The sequence below is a fragment of the Sceloporus occidentalis genome, unplaced genomic scaffold (genome assembly GCF_023333645.1).
Source record: "Sceloporus occidentalis isolate IW3139 unplaced genomic scaffold, rSceOcc1.0.p SCAF_7, whole genome shotgun sequence".
Classification (NCBI taxonomy): Eukaryota; Metazoa; Chordata; class Lepidosauria; order Squamata; family Phrynosomatidae; genus Sceloporus; species Sceloporus occidentalis.
In genome coordinates this window covers 71,834,670-71,850,947 of record NW_028316987.1, presented here as the reverse complement: position 1 = coordinate 71,850,947, position 16,278 = coordinate 71,834,670, and the positions used below count along the sequence as shown (strand labels likewise).

General features: G+C 36.9%; 1 protein-coding gene across 2 annotated transcripts in view; it reads left to right on the top strand.

Moving 5' to 3' along the window:
• Positions 1-16,278, top strand: part of RSU1 (Ras suppressor protein 1) — a 100,432-nt gene that overhangs the window by 17,093 nt on the left and 67,061 nt on the right. For both annotated transcript variants that reach the window (XR_016281952.1, XM_089533311.1), the window contains exon 4: positions 15,143-15,263. Coding sequence is in view for 1 of the 2 variants with exons in the window: in XM_089533311.1 (XP_089389437.1) it covers positions 15,143-15,263 (121 nt within the window). In the remaining variant the exon portion in view is untranslated. The remainder of the gene's footprint in view (positions 1-15,142; positions 15,264-16,278) is intronic.

Sequence of the window (16,278 nt, the reverse complement as noted above, 5' to 3'; positions counted from 1 at the left end):
AGGTGCTTCGGGGATCACAGAAGTGGGGCCCAAGGATTGCACTATGCCCCCCTCTGGTCTAGGGCTTTCCCAATAGTGACACCCCAGCTCTGGAATCCCAAGCCTGGTGTAGCTCATGAGGCTACATCTTATCCACATTTTAGGGAATTAGTGAAAACATTTCCCTGTTACTGTAGAAGGAGATCTGTGTTTTTTAATGGATTTGTATTTTTGTACTTGAAAAAATGTACTAGAAGTTGGTTTTAAACAGTGCTATTGAAATTTATATGTTTTACAAGCCAGTTGGAGGAAATTGCTCCAAGGTGTGGTGGTAGTAATAGATTGGATAAATAAATAATAAATAAATAAATGATATGTTAACCCTCTTCCCCCACAGTCTCCTGGATGAATAAATTTCAGTTCCATTATTTGTCAGATTGGACAGTCTTGACCTAATCCCTTAAAAAGATACAGTTAATTGCTTGAGTACATTGTCCTCAACATGACTTGGGGAAAACAGTGTCAGTGACACTTGATATGCCTAACTAAGGTCATATTAGCATCTCATACCACTTTTCTGGCATATAAATGAGTGTGCCTGCGTTGCTGTTCTGTTGTTTATAGTAAATATGTCCATTTTCTAAGGCAATAAATATGCATGGAAGGTAAGGAAATGTCCAGCATTTTCCACTGTTAGTGTTTGTGGCTCTATCTGTCACACTGACAAAAACAGGCAAAGCTGTAGGAACAGTAAGTCATGGTGTCTTGCTTTCAGTTTTTGCTGTCGTATCACCGTTTTTATATGAGTTATTCTTAGGATGCCTTTCATATTTCTGTCAATAAATCTGTCACATGTAGGTGCACCAGTGTTTGCTTTTAATGCAGAACAGGAAGGAAGACACTGCTTGCATGCCTGTGTGAAAGGAAATATATGCATGCCTTCAAGGCTCTTATAATAAAAAAGAGAGCAGAAGGAAAAATATTAAAATCAGCATTTCCTACTCTAGTGCCTTCCAGATGTGTTTGGTTACAAATCCCATTCCCCCGTAATTAGCCATTCAGACAGTGTGTGAAGGGAACTGGAGTAAAATTTATCTTGAAGGCATCAGGTTGGTAAAGACTATAATACAGTACAGTACTTATAATTCTTCATATATTATTTTGTTTCTCTCACCCTTGCCTGGGGTAAAAATATCCTGATCTGCCAAACAACATGATGTTTTTGTTGTCATTATTGTCATCCCTGGAGAGTTCAAGATCTGTTATACATTGAATAGTCTTTCTGGAGAACTGTGTTTCTGGAGAACATGAACTTTGAGGAATTGTTTCAACAGGTTTGTGTTTGATCAATTCATTGTTTTAGCAGAAGGAGAGGAAAAATCACTTCTGTCCCACCATCTCATGTAAGCATGATATAAATAAGACCTCACATTTACAGTTGTGAACTTTTCAAAGCAAAACAAGCACATTCATAGCTTTTGTAAAAAAAATACTGTATCAGAGGGGAAGAAATAGTGGGAATAGTCTTTGTTGTTGTGTGTTTTCATGCCATTTCTGACTTATGGTGCCCTATTGCAGGGTTTTCTAGTGAGATTTCAGGGGCAAGTTGCCTTTACCTTCCTCTGAAGCTGAGAGAGGGTAACTTGCCAAAAGTCACCCAGTGGGTTTCCATGGCTGAGCAGGAATTCAACTCTGATCTCCAAAGTTGTAGTCCAACTCTCAATCCACTAGACCACCCTGGCTTTATATCACCCTGTACAGTTACTTTCTGAACCTAAAACACAAGATAATAATAATAAAAAAATACAAAATTAACAAGTCAGAAAATAATTCCTTCTTCACATAATAATTCACTAATAAATACTGGTACATCTGTAAATCATTATTGGGGTCAGATTTTTCTTTCTTTCATATGAATGATGCTTACACTGAGGTTTGTGTGTGGTTCAATACTCGTAAATTGTTCCGCATATTAATTTCAACATGATAGTGAATTTCTTGAAACCACCTTTTGGACATAACCTTAATCCACAAAACATTCCAGGGTGTTAATTATATTTGTGTTCTTCTTTTTGCTTTTTGAAAGCTATACTGCTTTGCATTGAATCTTTTTTTTAAATAAAAGTACTGCCTGACATGTCCAGTGGAGGTCACCCTTGATAGAGATATATATGTGTATGTGTGTGTGTGTGTGTGTGTGTGTGTGTGTATATATATATATATATATATATATAAAATAAAATTTGGACTTGTGAAACTTCAGGACAGTTGTGATTAGCTGAGAATAATTTTTATGGAATGCTTGTATGTGACGCTGAGTGGATGTGTCATCACTATTCTGATCCATGTGTGGTTATAAAGAACATCTTTAGATGTTACAAAAAACTCCATTGTTCAGTTGTGGCATTGTGACTATACCATTTCCTAATTTACTGGCCTATGTCCAATTGTCAGTCCCACTTACAGTAGCTCCATTTAATAAATCGATGAATGTGAAGCCACTGCTTACATAAATCTCATTGATTCAACACTTTTTCCTCTAGTTGGATTGAGACCACAAGTTAGAGCAGTCCATCCAGCTCTACAGTTCTATGATTCTATTATTCTATGGTTGTACTCAGACTTTGGAAATCCTTCCCCCTTGTCTTGAGGAAGTTACTTTTAGACAGGGGTATGGAAAATGGGGCCCTCAAACACCCTCCCAGGAGTCCCCAAAGGTTTTCCATTGGGAAGAAAAATCCAGGATGATTCTCAACCCACCTTTTGCCCCTAAACAGTCCCAAATACCAGAAAGCCACTTGCAAATAGGACAATTTTGCTTTTGCATCCCACAAGCCCCCCCCCCCCCCGAGGCTTTTTTCCAGTTGCATCTGTTTAAAAATGTCATGCAAAAGTGATGCGATGTAACTTGTTGTGATGCATTACAGTACACCAGCATATCCCATTGAGGGAAAAGAGGGCAAAATTGCAATGAAATTACCCATCCCTGCTTTAGGACTCTCTCTCTCTCTCTCTCTCTCTCTCTCTCTCTCTCTCTCTCTATATATATATATATATATATATTCAGCTTGCAGTCTGTTGATTGTCTGATTTTAAATAAGTGTTTGCTGCTGCTTGGTGATATCATTAACAACACTTTTTTACTTTTTGTTGTTTATTTATCTGTGTGTGCTTTTCTTTGTACAGTCCTTCTCATATGTTTCAGTGTGTGTGTTTTAATCAAGGTTCTTTCTGCTAGCTGCCTAAAGCAAGAGCCCATTAGGAGGGTGGTATATAAATATTCTTCATAAATAAATGAATGAAATTAAATGAAATCAGGAGCGTAACTAAAAGCTAAAGCTCTATTTCAGCGCAACTCGAAGCATCAGTCTTTTAAAACATTTATCCAAAATGGTAGATAACAATGTGCAAATTGTGAGTATTTATTATGGTGTTAAATCTAGAGCCAAAGGCAAGCAATATCCATATAGCGGGAGGGAGGGAGAGATTATAGCTCAGTGTTAGAGCACAAGCTTTGCTTTCAGAATGTCCCAAGTTCAGTAATAGACATCTCCCCCTTTAAAAGGATTGTCTATCAGGTAAAATGAAAGAACTCACCTTGCAATTCTTGGAAACAGTCACGCTTTTGCCACCCTGGTTCCTTCCTATGATGTCAGGCTGCAAATTGCATCATTCTCAATCATGCATGCAGCATATGGTGGCTGGGAATTATGGAAGTTATAGTTTAATACCTTTGGAGGTCACTTGGTTGGGAAAAGCTAGCAGATACACTTTGACATATATGGATCTGCCTATTTTCAGTCTGAAGCAACATGCTATGGGAACCTTGCTCAAGAGAAACAGATCTGATTATGTTTTCTGTACTGGAGAATACTGTATTTTAACAACAGGGGAATCCTGAAGAGGGAGCCAAGGGACTTGGACTTAACTCTTGGAGGTAAAACGTCAGTCTTCTCCACCTAATAAGAGGGCAGGTAGCCTTCCAAAGGACAGAGGCTACCTGGATCTCAAAGGAAGTATATTTTTGTGTTGCTAATGGAGTTCAGATTTTATTTCCTGGACTTTAAGAATCTTTGTCTCCCAGAGCTGACATTCCAAAAGGGAGGAATTGCCTCTGACTACATGGATATCTCTCCATACCATCTTTACTGAGAATGACAAGAGCCACGCCTTGACAAAATGTAGGCCTGTGAGTCTAATATTGTCACTTTCCCCCCTTCTCCTGTATGATTTTTAACACTTTTACCTGATGACTGGAGCTTCAAAAACTTGCATAGTGTATTTTGTGCATTTTGGTTGACTCAATAAAGATATCACTGGTTGTTGTTTTTTATTTATTTTGGATGTTGTAGTTTACAGGTTAGGAGGTGAACAGTCCTTGTTGGGGCTTTTTGTGATTGCAACCAATACACTTTGGCTTGAAGGCACTGCATGTCAGCGGATGGATTCTAGATATTTAAAAAGTATGCTCATGTAATTTGAAGGCTTGCAATAATAGTAGATAGAGTTGTAGACCTGATCCATTTTTTCTCTTGTAAATGCTTATGAGTTAAATGCTTAAATGGTTAAGCCTGTTAAAATTGCCCTCCAATCCATTCTGTGTTGTATGGGAAATGAGGATGACAATCTCTTTGCACAATACTTGTGTCAAAGTATTTTTCATTTCTTAAACTAAAAAGGGGGTCTCCTTTTTCTGAAGCTTAGAATGAAGTCAATAACCATCTTTTAAGTCAGCCAGCGTGCTGAAAGGATCTAGCAAAAATATAATCTCTTGAAGAAAAGAGAAGAAACCCCCCTGCCTTGCTATGTAAACTGAGAACTAGGAAGGGGTTTAGTATGGATTTGATTTTGACATTCCAAGTTAATCTGTATTAATACTTTATTGCTTAAACTGTAAGCATTTTTTTTTTGATGAAGTACTCTAAACTAGTGCCAGGGCCTAGTGGAAACGTGGTTGAAGCTAAGCAAATCTGGATCTAGGCAATGACTGGATGAAAGACTATCATTATGAAAACTAGTGAAATTCCATCTTTAGTTTTATGATGGAGGAAAGGCAGATAATCTGCTAATGTAAAGTAATTACTACAAACTTCAATTTAGGTGGTACCTCTCACCAATGAAATTATCCAAGATTTAAAAAACACAAACAAGGAATGTTGGCACTGTTCCTCAAAACTTGGGACTTTTTATCACATGTGGTGGGAATGTGAAAGAGCCAGGAAATTTTGGAAAATGATTAATCAAGAATTGGAAAAGATTTTAGAGATGAAAATAAGAATGGAACCAACTCTTTATCTGTTGAATATAATAGAGGACAGTGAAATAGAAAAAAGATATGGGAAACTCCTGTTCTACCTAATTCTGGCTGCAAGAATGATATTTGCGAAAAAATGGAAGAGTAAAGAAAGCCCAACTCTAAACGATTGGAAAGAAAAGATCTTTGATATGATGACGGCTGACAAACTCACATATCTGCTCAGGGATCAAAGCAACAAAAGGTTTTTAGAAGAATGGAATCCACTAGAAAAATATCTTAGAATAAAGTGATTGGAATAGTATGTATAATATATCTTATAAAAATTACGGTGAGAGGGAATAAAGAGTAACAGATTATAAATGGTAATGAACGCAGATAAGGAGAACGATCAAAAAAAGGAAAAGTTATTGGTAAAAAAATATAACAATTTAATAGCAATATATGTAATCAACAAGTGTGATGGTTAATAGAAAGGAGGTACAGATATAATAAGGAGCTGTAGAGAACATGACATTGGCATATGAACTAAAAGGGTTTTATAAGCATGGAAAGTTTGAATTAAAAATAGTTAAAGAAAAAATATTCAGAATAAAAGACAGGAAGTCATTTTATGTTTCTTTTTTGGTATGTATGTATGTTATGTATATTTGTATATTTGTTTTTGGTGGTTATTTGTTTATCCAAATCCCCTTTCCCTGTTTGATATTTTTTTTTATAAATAATAAAATCTAATTTAAAAAAAATAATGTAAAGTAATTACACTACACTTGATCTTAGCCAAAAGGCGGAGAAGTAATTGACTGAGTAAATCAAGAGTTAGTGGGAAGAACTGGCATTTTTTAAAATAATATCCTTTTATTTGTTGTTGTATTAACAATAATAGGAGGAGAATTTAGTAGATCAAATGATTTGATGTAAAGAAAGTGACAACAAGGGAATATCCAGACTATTCAGAAGCAATTAAGTTATTAGGGAGCAAAGTGAAAGTGTGTCTTAAAAGTATCAAAACTAAACAGAGATAAATGGTTGAAAATCTAGTTGTCATCAGAGATACCATCCAAGGCTTTTAAAAGATTCACAGTGCAGTTCTAAGTATGTCATTCAATAGTAAGGCCCCTGAGTTATGTGGATCTTACTATCATGCAAATGGGTATAGGATTGCAGTTTTACATTTATCAAACCACACAGTGAAAATGTGCAATAACTTACCTTGTGTTTGTATGTGTTCTCAAGTTGCCTGTCAACTTGATCCCATGAATTTCCTAAGCTTTTCTTAGGCAAGGGGTACTCATTAACAACAACAAGTTTTATTGATTAGTCAACTGACCATATCAAGAATAACATACAATATATCAAGATACATACAAAGATAAAACTGAGTCACTCCTTGAACTCATAAAAATTAACTAGGAAGTTAAGCACCTAAAAATCAAATAAAACACGCATAGAATTAAATAAGAACAGATCTAATAATGGGATACTCAGACATGATTTTGCCAATTCCTCCCTCTGAAATATAGCCTACAGCATTTGGTATTCGTTGGTGGTCTCCCATCCAACTACTAATTAGGGCTGACCCTGCTTAGCTTCCAAAATCAGACAAAGTATGGCACATTTAGGGCATTGGTCCCTTGTTTAACAGAAAACGATACGTTAGAATTGGGATAGAAGAATGGGAGTTAGGTGTGTACCAGATGCCATAGGAGTGTCACTCAAAAATATTCCCCATTGTTAAGAAAGCCACCTTGCTCTGAATTGTTTGCAAATACTAAAGCCTCATCCATATCAGAATGCAGCTTGCCATTGGCTGGGTTGGAGCATAATGCTAAACTGTAATACCTCCCTCTCCTTGTATATTCTTGCCTTGTAAAACTGCAAAGAGACCATAAACTTTCATATTGGATTTTAGCCAGCACGTTGTGGTGAGTAAACCTGGACAAACAATCATAAATCAAGTATGGTTTTGGGGAAGGGGAAGACACTGTACTCAGTGGGGGAAAGAATGACATTGACGATAGTCAATAAGTCTATATCCTATTCAGTTGTTGTGTGCACCTTCAAGTTAGTTCAGTTTTACTGAGACCATGAGGTTAATATTTGTGGCAAGATATTTTTAGGGGTGTTTGCCGTTGTCTTCTTTGGATGCTGAGCAAGTACGACTTGCCCAAGGTCACCCAGTGGGTTTGCATGGCCAAACAGGGATTTGAACTGTGATCTCACAAAGTCCTAGTCCAACATTCAAACCACACTGACTCTTAAATTCTATAGTTAACATCATTCACATCAGTTTAGGTACACTGAAAGTTAATTTATAATCAATTATAGTGTGGGGAACTGTATTTGTTAATAATGAATTACAGAAACTTCATTTGTTAATAATGAAATTTAAATTGAATAAAATGTATATGGCAAGTAGTCTCTTTTATTTATTTTATGCAAATTTTACTTCAAAACTTCTACTAAGCTGTGCCCCTTCCTCTAAGTCATTTAGCCCCCGAGCACTTGCTGTATTGAAAAGTGGCTCCAAGCCCTCGGAAACCAACTAAGGCCAGAAACCATACTTTGAGATTGGCTCCCCCTGGCCCCATAGATCATTGTTTGTCCAGGTAACTCAGTCTATTCAAAATCATGCATAACAAACTGTAGTAAGTTAAAGTAAAAGTATTCATTCAGCAGCTAGGTCTGATGAATGGGGCAAGGAAAGGTTGAGATTCAGGCTAAATTCTGGGTAAGTACATGTTGCCTCCATTGCAAATGCAGAGCTGGGATGTCAACATAAGAACCAAATTACATAGTGAGTATTTGTAAACGTTACTCCTTGGAGTCTTTTCACAATGTCTGTTTTGGGTACCAAAAGCTGTAGTTACTAGAGGAAAATTATGAACAAGTAAATATGCTAGTGGTGACTGTACAATTTTGAAAGTATACAGTTCTGAAGGAATATTATGTTACAACACAGCAGTGAAAATCTCAAGAGTATATGAAATGAAATTCTTCATTACAGCCAAAGACCAGTCTCAAGAATATATATATATATTTTACTTCTACACCATAATCCTAAAATTTAACATTCATTCCTCCTCTGTGCATCACCAGGACTTTTCAGTGGATCCTGTCACCTAAATGCTCAAGAAACATAGCATGGCAATATCTAATTGTCTACTACTAGCCCATATTTATTTCAGTGTTTATTTATTATCCTTAGTGATAGCTAACTATACAAAGTCTTCCGAGAGTGATTTAAAAGATTTCATCATGCTGGTCTTCAGAAGCATTTAACAGAGTCCTGAAACTCCACATTTTCTGTGAGTAGATCCTGTTCCTAATCCAACAGCCATGTTCCCAAAGTAGTGAAATTGTGCAATCTATACCTTCGCATACTCTGTGTGTGCAAGTCTCATTGGAACTTTTCACGCTTGCACAAAGGCACAGATGTTCATATTTAGTTGGTATTCACAAAACTAAAAGCTTACAAATGGAAAATATGGTAGATTTCAAAGAAGTAGCTGTGTTAGTCTCTTGCAGCATAAAAAGGGGGAAGGGAGAGGAAGATAAAGGGAAACGTGGCACCACCTTTAAGACTAAAACGTTTTTATTTTAGCATAAGCTTTTGTGGATCTCACATCACCATTAAGTGACCATTATAAAGATCTGAAAGATGTATATTTTCCTGCCCGGTCCTTTGAAAATACAGGACAAGGAACATGATTTACAACTCTATGGATGCTATTACATTCTATATTGTTCACACAGCTGTAAAAATATGTGTTATAGCCTTAATACCACTCGGTATGCATCTGAAGAAGTGGATTTATATCCACAAAAGGTGCTGCTATATATGTAAAATTTGTATTTTTAAAAATATTCCTAATAGAGCTAACCTTTCACAAGAAAAGTTTGCTGTTTGCTGACTTTTCAGAGAGATGCACTCAAGGACCACTTGAAGCATGGCAAGACTTCCTGTTAATTATATTTACCTTACATATGTTAATGTGCGCAACATATTTTTCAACTGGACCTTTTCCATTTTATTTTCAATGTTCAGTCTTTTATTTGAGAAACAGCCTGCAAGATTAAATGGAATACTTATAGCTGTCCATAGGTGAATTAGATAATATTAATACCTTTTCCAAACAGGAAAAAGAAATACCCTGTACACCAGTTTATCTCCAGTACAAACCATGCTTTAGAAGTGCAGCAAAGCACTAAAAATAATACATCAGCAGGACACAGGAATACCTCGTCTGCAGATCCTAATTCCCATGCAAGTTTATAGTGTAGGTGTTGGTATCCTGTTCCTAAGCTATTTCTGGCTCTAAAGATTTTTTTTGTAATGCATTGAATTGGGCCTGGAGATGGGCTGGAAGCTCATGTAATTATTGCAGCCAGGGAATTTTGTGTCCCAGTAACTTGCTCCTGTTGGACCAGCACCTCTGTCTTCATTGGATTGTGTTTTAATTTGTTTATCATTATCTAGTGCGTTAGCAGTCTGAAACACTGATTCAGGACCTCACTATCTGGTTTGGATTGAGATGACAAGGAGAAATGGAGTTTTGATACATTCCATAGCCTATGATGTGAAAAGGCACATTCCATTCAAGTTCATCTTTAAAGCTAGTGGTTTTTGGGGGGCGGCAAGGTGACGTGCCCTTGAAAGTATATAGTCATCCTTCCACATTTGTGGATTCGACTTTTGTGGATTTGATTATTCACTGGTTGTATTAGTATGTTCTTTCTAGGAATATCTACGTCTTCCAGTGCATCTCTATGGTCACCTTTAACCAAAAGTAGCACTGAAGGACCTAGAGATTTCTAGAGAGAACACTCCACTAGGCATTTGTAGCTGCTCCGGCACAATTCTGTGGTCAATGTCTGGCAGATGTTGACCACAGAGTTGCACTGGATGACCTAGATTCCTGGAGATGTGTTCTATCAAGTAAAAACAGTGTTTTTGTTATTTATGGTTTTTCCACTTTCAGGGGTCCTATGCCTCTAGCCCTAGCGAATGTACAGGAACCACTGTATACTGTATATTCCATGGCCATGCATTTGTTCCTAACATAGAATACAATCTGAAGGGATGAGTATTCAAATGTACTATATTTTGAGTTTCTTGTTGCTGTGAAGATTGTGTGTGTAAGATGCACAAGGAAGAAATGCAACACGAAAATATTTATTTGCCAGAAATTAATATTAGACCAGGAATTTAGCATGTTCTAGTGTCATATTTATTGGCCCCTTTCACACTACATTTTCTGGTGATGTCTTGTGCATTCAGTGAGAAACAGAATATTGCAGCTTTAACTAAGAAGATACTTAAATTTGTTGTTACAGTTCAAATTGTGTAGCCCTCACTTGAAAAGACTGTGCCCCTCATCTTCCAGAGTGACTTGAAAAGGATGCTCTAGTTCAGTGAATGCATCCAGAGTCTGCATAACCTAGCCTTAATTCCCATTTAGAATAATTTGTCCTTTTAAATTGGACTGATTTAGTGAGGAGGGGAAAATAATCCCTCATCCTGTCAAAAAGACCAATACCTACAGGACAGAGTTTAATTGCATTAGGGAGTGTAACTTCAAGAAGGTTGCATTTTGCTTGCCTGTGTGTGTTCTTGTGTTGCCAGAATATTTCTCAAATTCTTCTGCTTGTTTTTCCTTATTTACTCAGGAAGTACCTGGATGCCTTGCATACCTTGAAATTTAGCAGTACAGTCATCCTTCTATTTTCACGGACATCGAGTCCGCAGTCTCTGTCCTTTATGGACCAGCAAGCGGGGTGGGTTAAAATGGTGCATGCACACATGGCCATTCAAGCCAATGGGGCTTGAATATTTGCGAATTTCAATTTTTGCGGGGAAGTCTGGAAAGAATCCCCCACGAAAATGGAGGGACGACTGTAAAATGAGGTTATCCAGATATGGGTGATGACAAAATACATCAAGCAATGTACAATGCTCCAAAAATGTTGTCCATTTTTGCCTTTGAATTGAATTTAATTGTCGTTAACCTTGATTTAATTGAGTCCTAAGAATGCTGCTGCATCAGCTTTATTTCTTCAGATCAACATGAAGCCTATTCAGTAGACACTCTTATTCAAAACAGACTAAATATCTGCAGTTTGGAGATGTACATTATTTGAATTGGCTGCAGTTCTGTGTTGCAGTTGGAGATATATATTTTCTGGAAATTTTCAACCTATGGAAAAAAGCAAGAGGAGTAAGAGGCTGTGATCATGCCATGATGGTCATGCCATCATGTTGTGGAGGATTACAGTATGTTTGGCTGTATTCCTAGATCTAAAGATACTGCGTATTCTGTAACATTTAAAAGTTCTTTTCCAGTTAAAGTCCTATGTTTGCTTAGAAATTATTTAAGGGGAACAAAAGGCCATGCAGAAATATACATTTTGGCCTAAATCCAATTACTACTGTAGTTGCAAGTAAAATGGTAAACCAGCACTTACTCTCTGTTCCTGAAGAGCTTATCTCTCCTTGATATCCTTCCGTAGGGAGGTGAAGATTTTTTTTCACATTGGCAGACATTTAAAGACTGATTACTCAGGGGAAAGTGCCAGTGACTATGTGCTGTATTGTATATTTTTGTTTTTTTTAATGGGTATGCTTTTCATTGCGTTTAATATTGTTGATTTTTTAATGAACTGTATTGGTTTTAACCTTTGTAAGCTGCCTTCAGTCCTAGGAGTGAGAGAAAGATAGGTAGATAGATGGTGGTGACAGTGGTTGTGATTATGAACGTCCCACTGCTGTTGTGAATATGATTTGGTTGGGATTAGCAATTGGGTGTAGACCCTTGTCTTAAACATTTTATTTGTCATTCTGAAATCATATCTTTTTTTTTAATGTCCATTTTGTGGAAATGTCCTGGGGAGGGAGCATATGTTTTTTTTAAAGCAAGTAAAGAAACAAACCCAACTCTCTGCCAAGCTTTCACATTTCTAGTTGTAATAGATATTACTTTGGCTTCAAGGTTTGCAAAGAACTTTTATCCCAAGAATTTCTCCATTTCACCACCAGTCTTACCTACAGTGGAGATGCCTGGCACTGTATCATGTGGGGCAGAAAGGGCTACTGTTGAAAGGAAATATTGAGTCCCTGGTTTCAGTTTTACTAAGGGAATGGTTGGATCCTGCCCTTTATGTGTGAATGGACATTTAGGAAAGGTTTGAATGCTAAACAATTTAATGATGATAAAATCTGAAGAGGCAAAATGCAGGTGGTCCCAAAATGCTTGGGACCAGAGGTGTTTTGGATTTATTTATTTTAGATTTTGGATACCTGTATTTGGATATATGTACATATTGAGATAGCTCAGAGATTGGACTCAAATCTAAACACAAAATACATTTATGTTTCATATACGCCGTGTACACATAGCCTGAAAGTAATTTAAAAAAATAATCTTGTGCATGAAAAAAAAAGTCTGTAGACTGAATCATCAGAAAGCAAAGGTGTCACTGTCTCAGCCACCCATGACAAAAGTTTCGGTTTTTGGAATATTTTGGATTTTGGAATTCCTGAAAAGGAAAACATAACCTGTATCTGTGTTCTACAATGTGAATTTTCTTTCCATTTTATTTAAAGGAGTGAGAAGAGCTGTCTTCATGCTGTTAGATATTTCCTCCCAAATGCCAGTTTTAGAAATTATCCAAATGTATTTACTGCTGAAACTTTAAATATGCAATTGCTTAACCTATAATCTACATTGCTGTTCGGCAGTTTGGTCCATAATCTCGCTCAGTTTAAATAAAGAATGCAAACCAGTTTATTCTTAAAATCAGCATGATTTAAATGAACATTCTACATTTTAGGAATTTGGTTTTATGTGGTTTAGGAATTAAGTTAAAAGATAGAATTGTTTCCTGAGGTGGCACTAAAAGTCAACAGCTTGGATACATGCACTTCACCCCAACACATGAATATTATTTGTTTGCTTAGGTTTTGCTTGAGTAACTGAAAGAGAAAATTAAACCCATACAGATTCTTAATCTTTATCTGAATAGTAGCATTCAGAACATGCAGGTGGGCTTTTTTCATATTTATAGAAAATACCGATACATTGATTTGTTGCTAATCTGACGTAACCTTTGTTGTGTATATTGGTAATAGCCTATTCCTTCTGGGAAGTGAATCAAAAATTGGTCCCGCTTTAACAGTTCATTATTTAAAGTCGAGCATACTTTGTTGCAATTCAATTACATTTTAACCATGTGCTACTTTTTTAAAATGTATATACCCAAAATATATGCCCAAAATGACACTCAAGATACCTAGCATCAGTAAAATTTAAATAAAAATAAATGTACTTCTTGTGTTATTAGGACATAACATTAAATAATTTAAACAACAATGCAAATTCAGTTCAGCCCCATAAGCTCACCGTCTGAAAGTCAAGGCACAAGGGAAAAAGTAATGGGAAGGCATCAGTTCTTACTTACAAGTCAGCCAGCTGGCATTAAAACAGTTCAGGTGGCATGATAAAGCAGGCAGCTGCTTCTAGGTGACAGCTGAGGAAGAGTCAAAGGCAGATAGTCTTTCAGCAATTCAAAAATGTATTGGGATGGGGGAAAGTGTGTCCCACAGGCTGCATACATTTCCAGCTCCTGTTTTGGGGTCCTCAGCCACTCACAAACACTTTCAGAGTTCCGAGACCACTCAAAAAACCCTTTTAAATGTTTTTTTCAAATTTGGAGTCATTTTCTTTGCCTGAAAATCACTCCAGATGACCCAAAACATCTGAAGCAGATGGTGAAAGCCCTGGAAACCAAGTCCTATGAGAATGATTGAGTGATCTGGGTATGTTTAACCTGGAGAAGAGAGATGATAGCCATCTTCAAATATGTGAAGAACTGTTGCATGGAGCCTGGAGCAAACATATTTTCTTCTGCACAGGTCCCAAACTAATAGATTCAAATTATAAGAAAGATAATTCTAGATGAACATTAGAAAAAGATTATTGAAGATAAAAGTTGTTCCTCAGTGGGGCTTATCTCCAGGTAGATGTTTTTAGGACTTTGGTCATGCACCTGGAGAACTGTGTCCAGTTTTGCTGAGCTCTGCAATTCTATGATACTACTAAATATGCATTGCACATACACCATAGACCACAGCTGGCCAGCAAACCATACCCCCCCCTTGCAAATATGTTACAGCTCATTGGGTTGCATTTTTAAGAATGCTGGTGTAATTCCAATAAGTGTGCTTGTTATCTGACATGTGAAGGTGGCTCAGGGTGCAACTGGGTAAGGCTTGTACTGGTTATTGCTTGGTGTTAGGAGCTCCTTACCATTGACTCATTTTTGAGAACCCAACTCTGTTGCTTGATAGCAGATTCTTTCCACCAGTTTGTACATAAACATCAATGTAATTGTTAGTTCCAGGCTGAGAGTGTGTGACTTGCCCAAAGTCACCCAGTGGATTTCTGTTGCCAAGTGGAGATTCAAGCTCTACTTTCCCGAGTCATAGTCCAATGCTCAGACCACTACACCATGCTGGGTCTCAATGAGAGAAATACAGTATTGTCTTTTTAATCAATAATGTATTTAAAGATCCATTAATATGCCTTTCTACTGTGAAAATCTCTAGTCCTTTTTGTAGATCTTTCTAGTCCCTAATGTTCTTTTGGTGCCTGTTTTATCGAACCATTTCCTGTATTGCTATCTGCTTTATATGTATTAGACTACTAGCCCCACCACCTTTCCCTTCTCCTTTTATGTCATGTCTTTTTAGATTGTAAGCCTAAGGGCAGGGAACCGTCTAATTAAAAAGATTGTATGTACAGCGCCGTGTACATTTACAGTGCTTTATAAATAAAGGTTAATAATAATAATAATGTTAATTATTTTGTGTGCCCTAACCTATTTCAGAGGGAACTATCTTTCTCTTTACAGCTGTGCCTCCAAACGTTGCAGACCTAAGGAATTTAGAGGTACTTAACTTTTTCAACAATCAGATTGAGGAGCTACCAACTCAGATTAGTAGCCTTCAGAAGCTGAAACACTTGAACCTTGGGTGCGTAACTGTTCTGGTCATTTGCTTACGTTTTCTGTAGAATCTCTGGGAAAACTCCTTTGTTTTCTTGCAGAGCTTACATTCTAGAGCTCCCACAAAAGTCATGGTGAACTGGGGGATGCTGGGAGCTCTGACCCCAAAATGTAACTTTTTACAGGTTCAGCTTTCTCACTGTGCATTCAAGAGTACTTTTCTAATGGTCAGTCGTGCTCTAACTTAATTGCTAAAATAAATTCAGAAACAGGGAAAAAAACCTGTTTTTCACAAGTGGCAGAGCCTCTGACCTTTTGTACCACTGTGAAAGCAGAAGTATATTATCTGTCATAACGCTACAAATTTGCTGTAACAGCCTTGCTCCAAGCTAGTGTCTTCCAGATGTATTTGGGAAATATGTGAGGCATTTTCCACAAATGAGAATAGGACAGGAATTAAGTATTTTGTGTTTTTCTCCTTGTCATTTTGCCCTTTCCCACTTAGTTTTTGAGCTCTTTAAACTTGAACAGCAGCATTGTGACATAGCAACAAAGAATGTTGCGCTTTCTGCTTTTCAGTTATTTGTATTTAAATTCTCATCATAATATAACAATGTAATAAGTGTCAGTCTGTTTTCCTGACCTGCATTCACAGTCAAAATAGATATGATCTTTATAGAAAGAACAAGGCCTTTGGGACATCAAGAATGGCAGTGTGAATTACTACGTTATATATCCCCTCTGTACTTGAAGGAGATTGGACTACAGGTGTATTTCTGGTTGATTGGCTGGTTTCTAGCTTATCCGGTGAATAAGTGAAGGAGAAATAAATTCATTCTGCATAGTTACCAAACACACAGTATCCAATTCTAGTGTCCAAACCAGAATTATTTTGGAAAATACAACTCACAGACTGGCCAGCTGTTGATTATGCAGATTGTGGGATTCTGGGAATTTTTGGTCCAAAAAAGTACCTTTTCAAAGGTCTTCACTAAACATCTTGTTCTTTCACCATTCTCATCCTGAATATATTTCTTATCCTG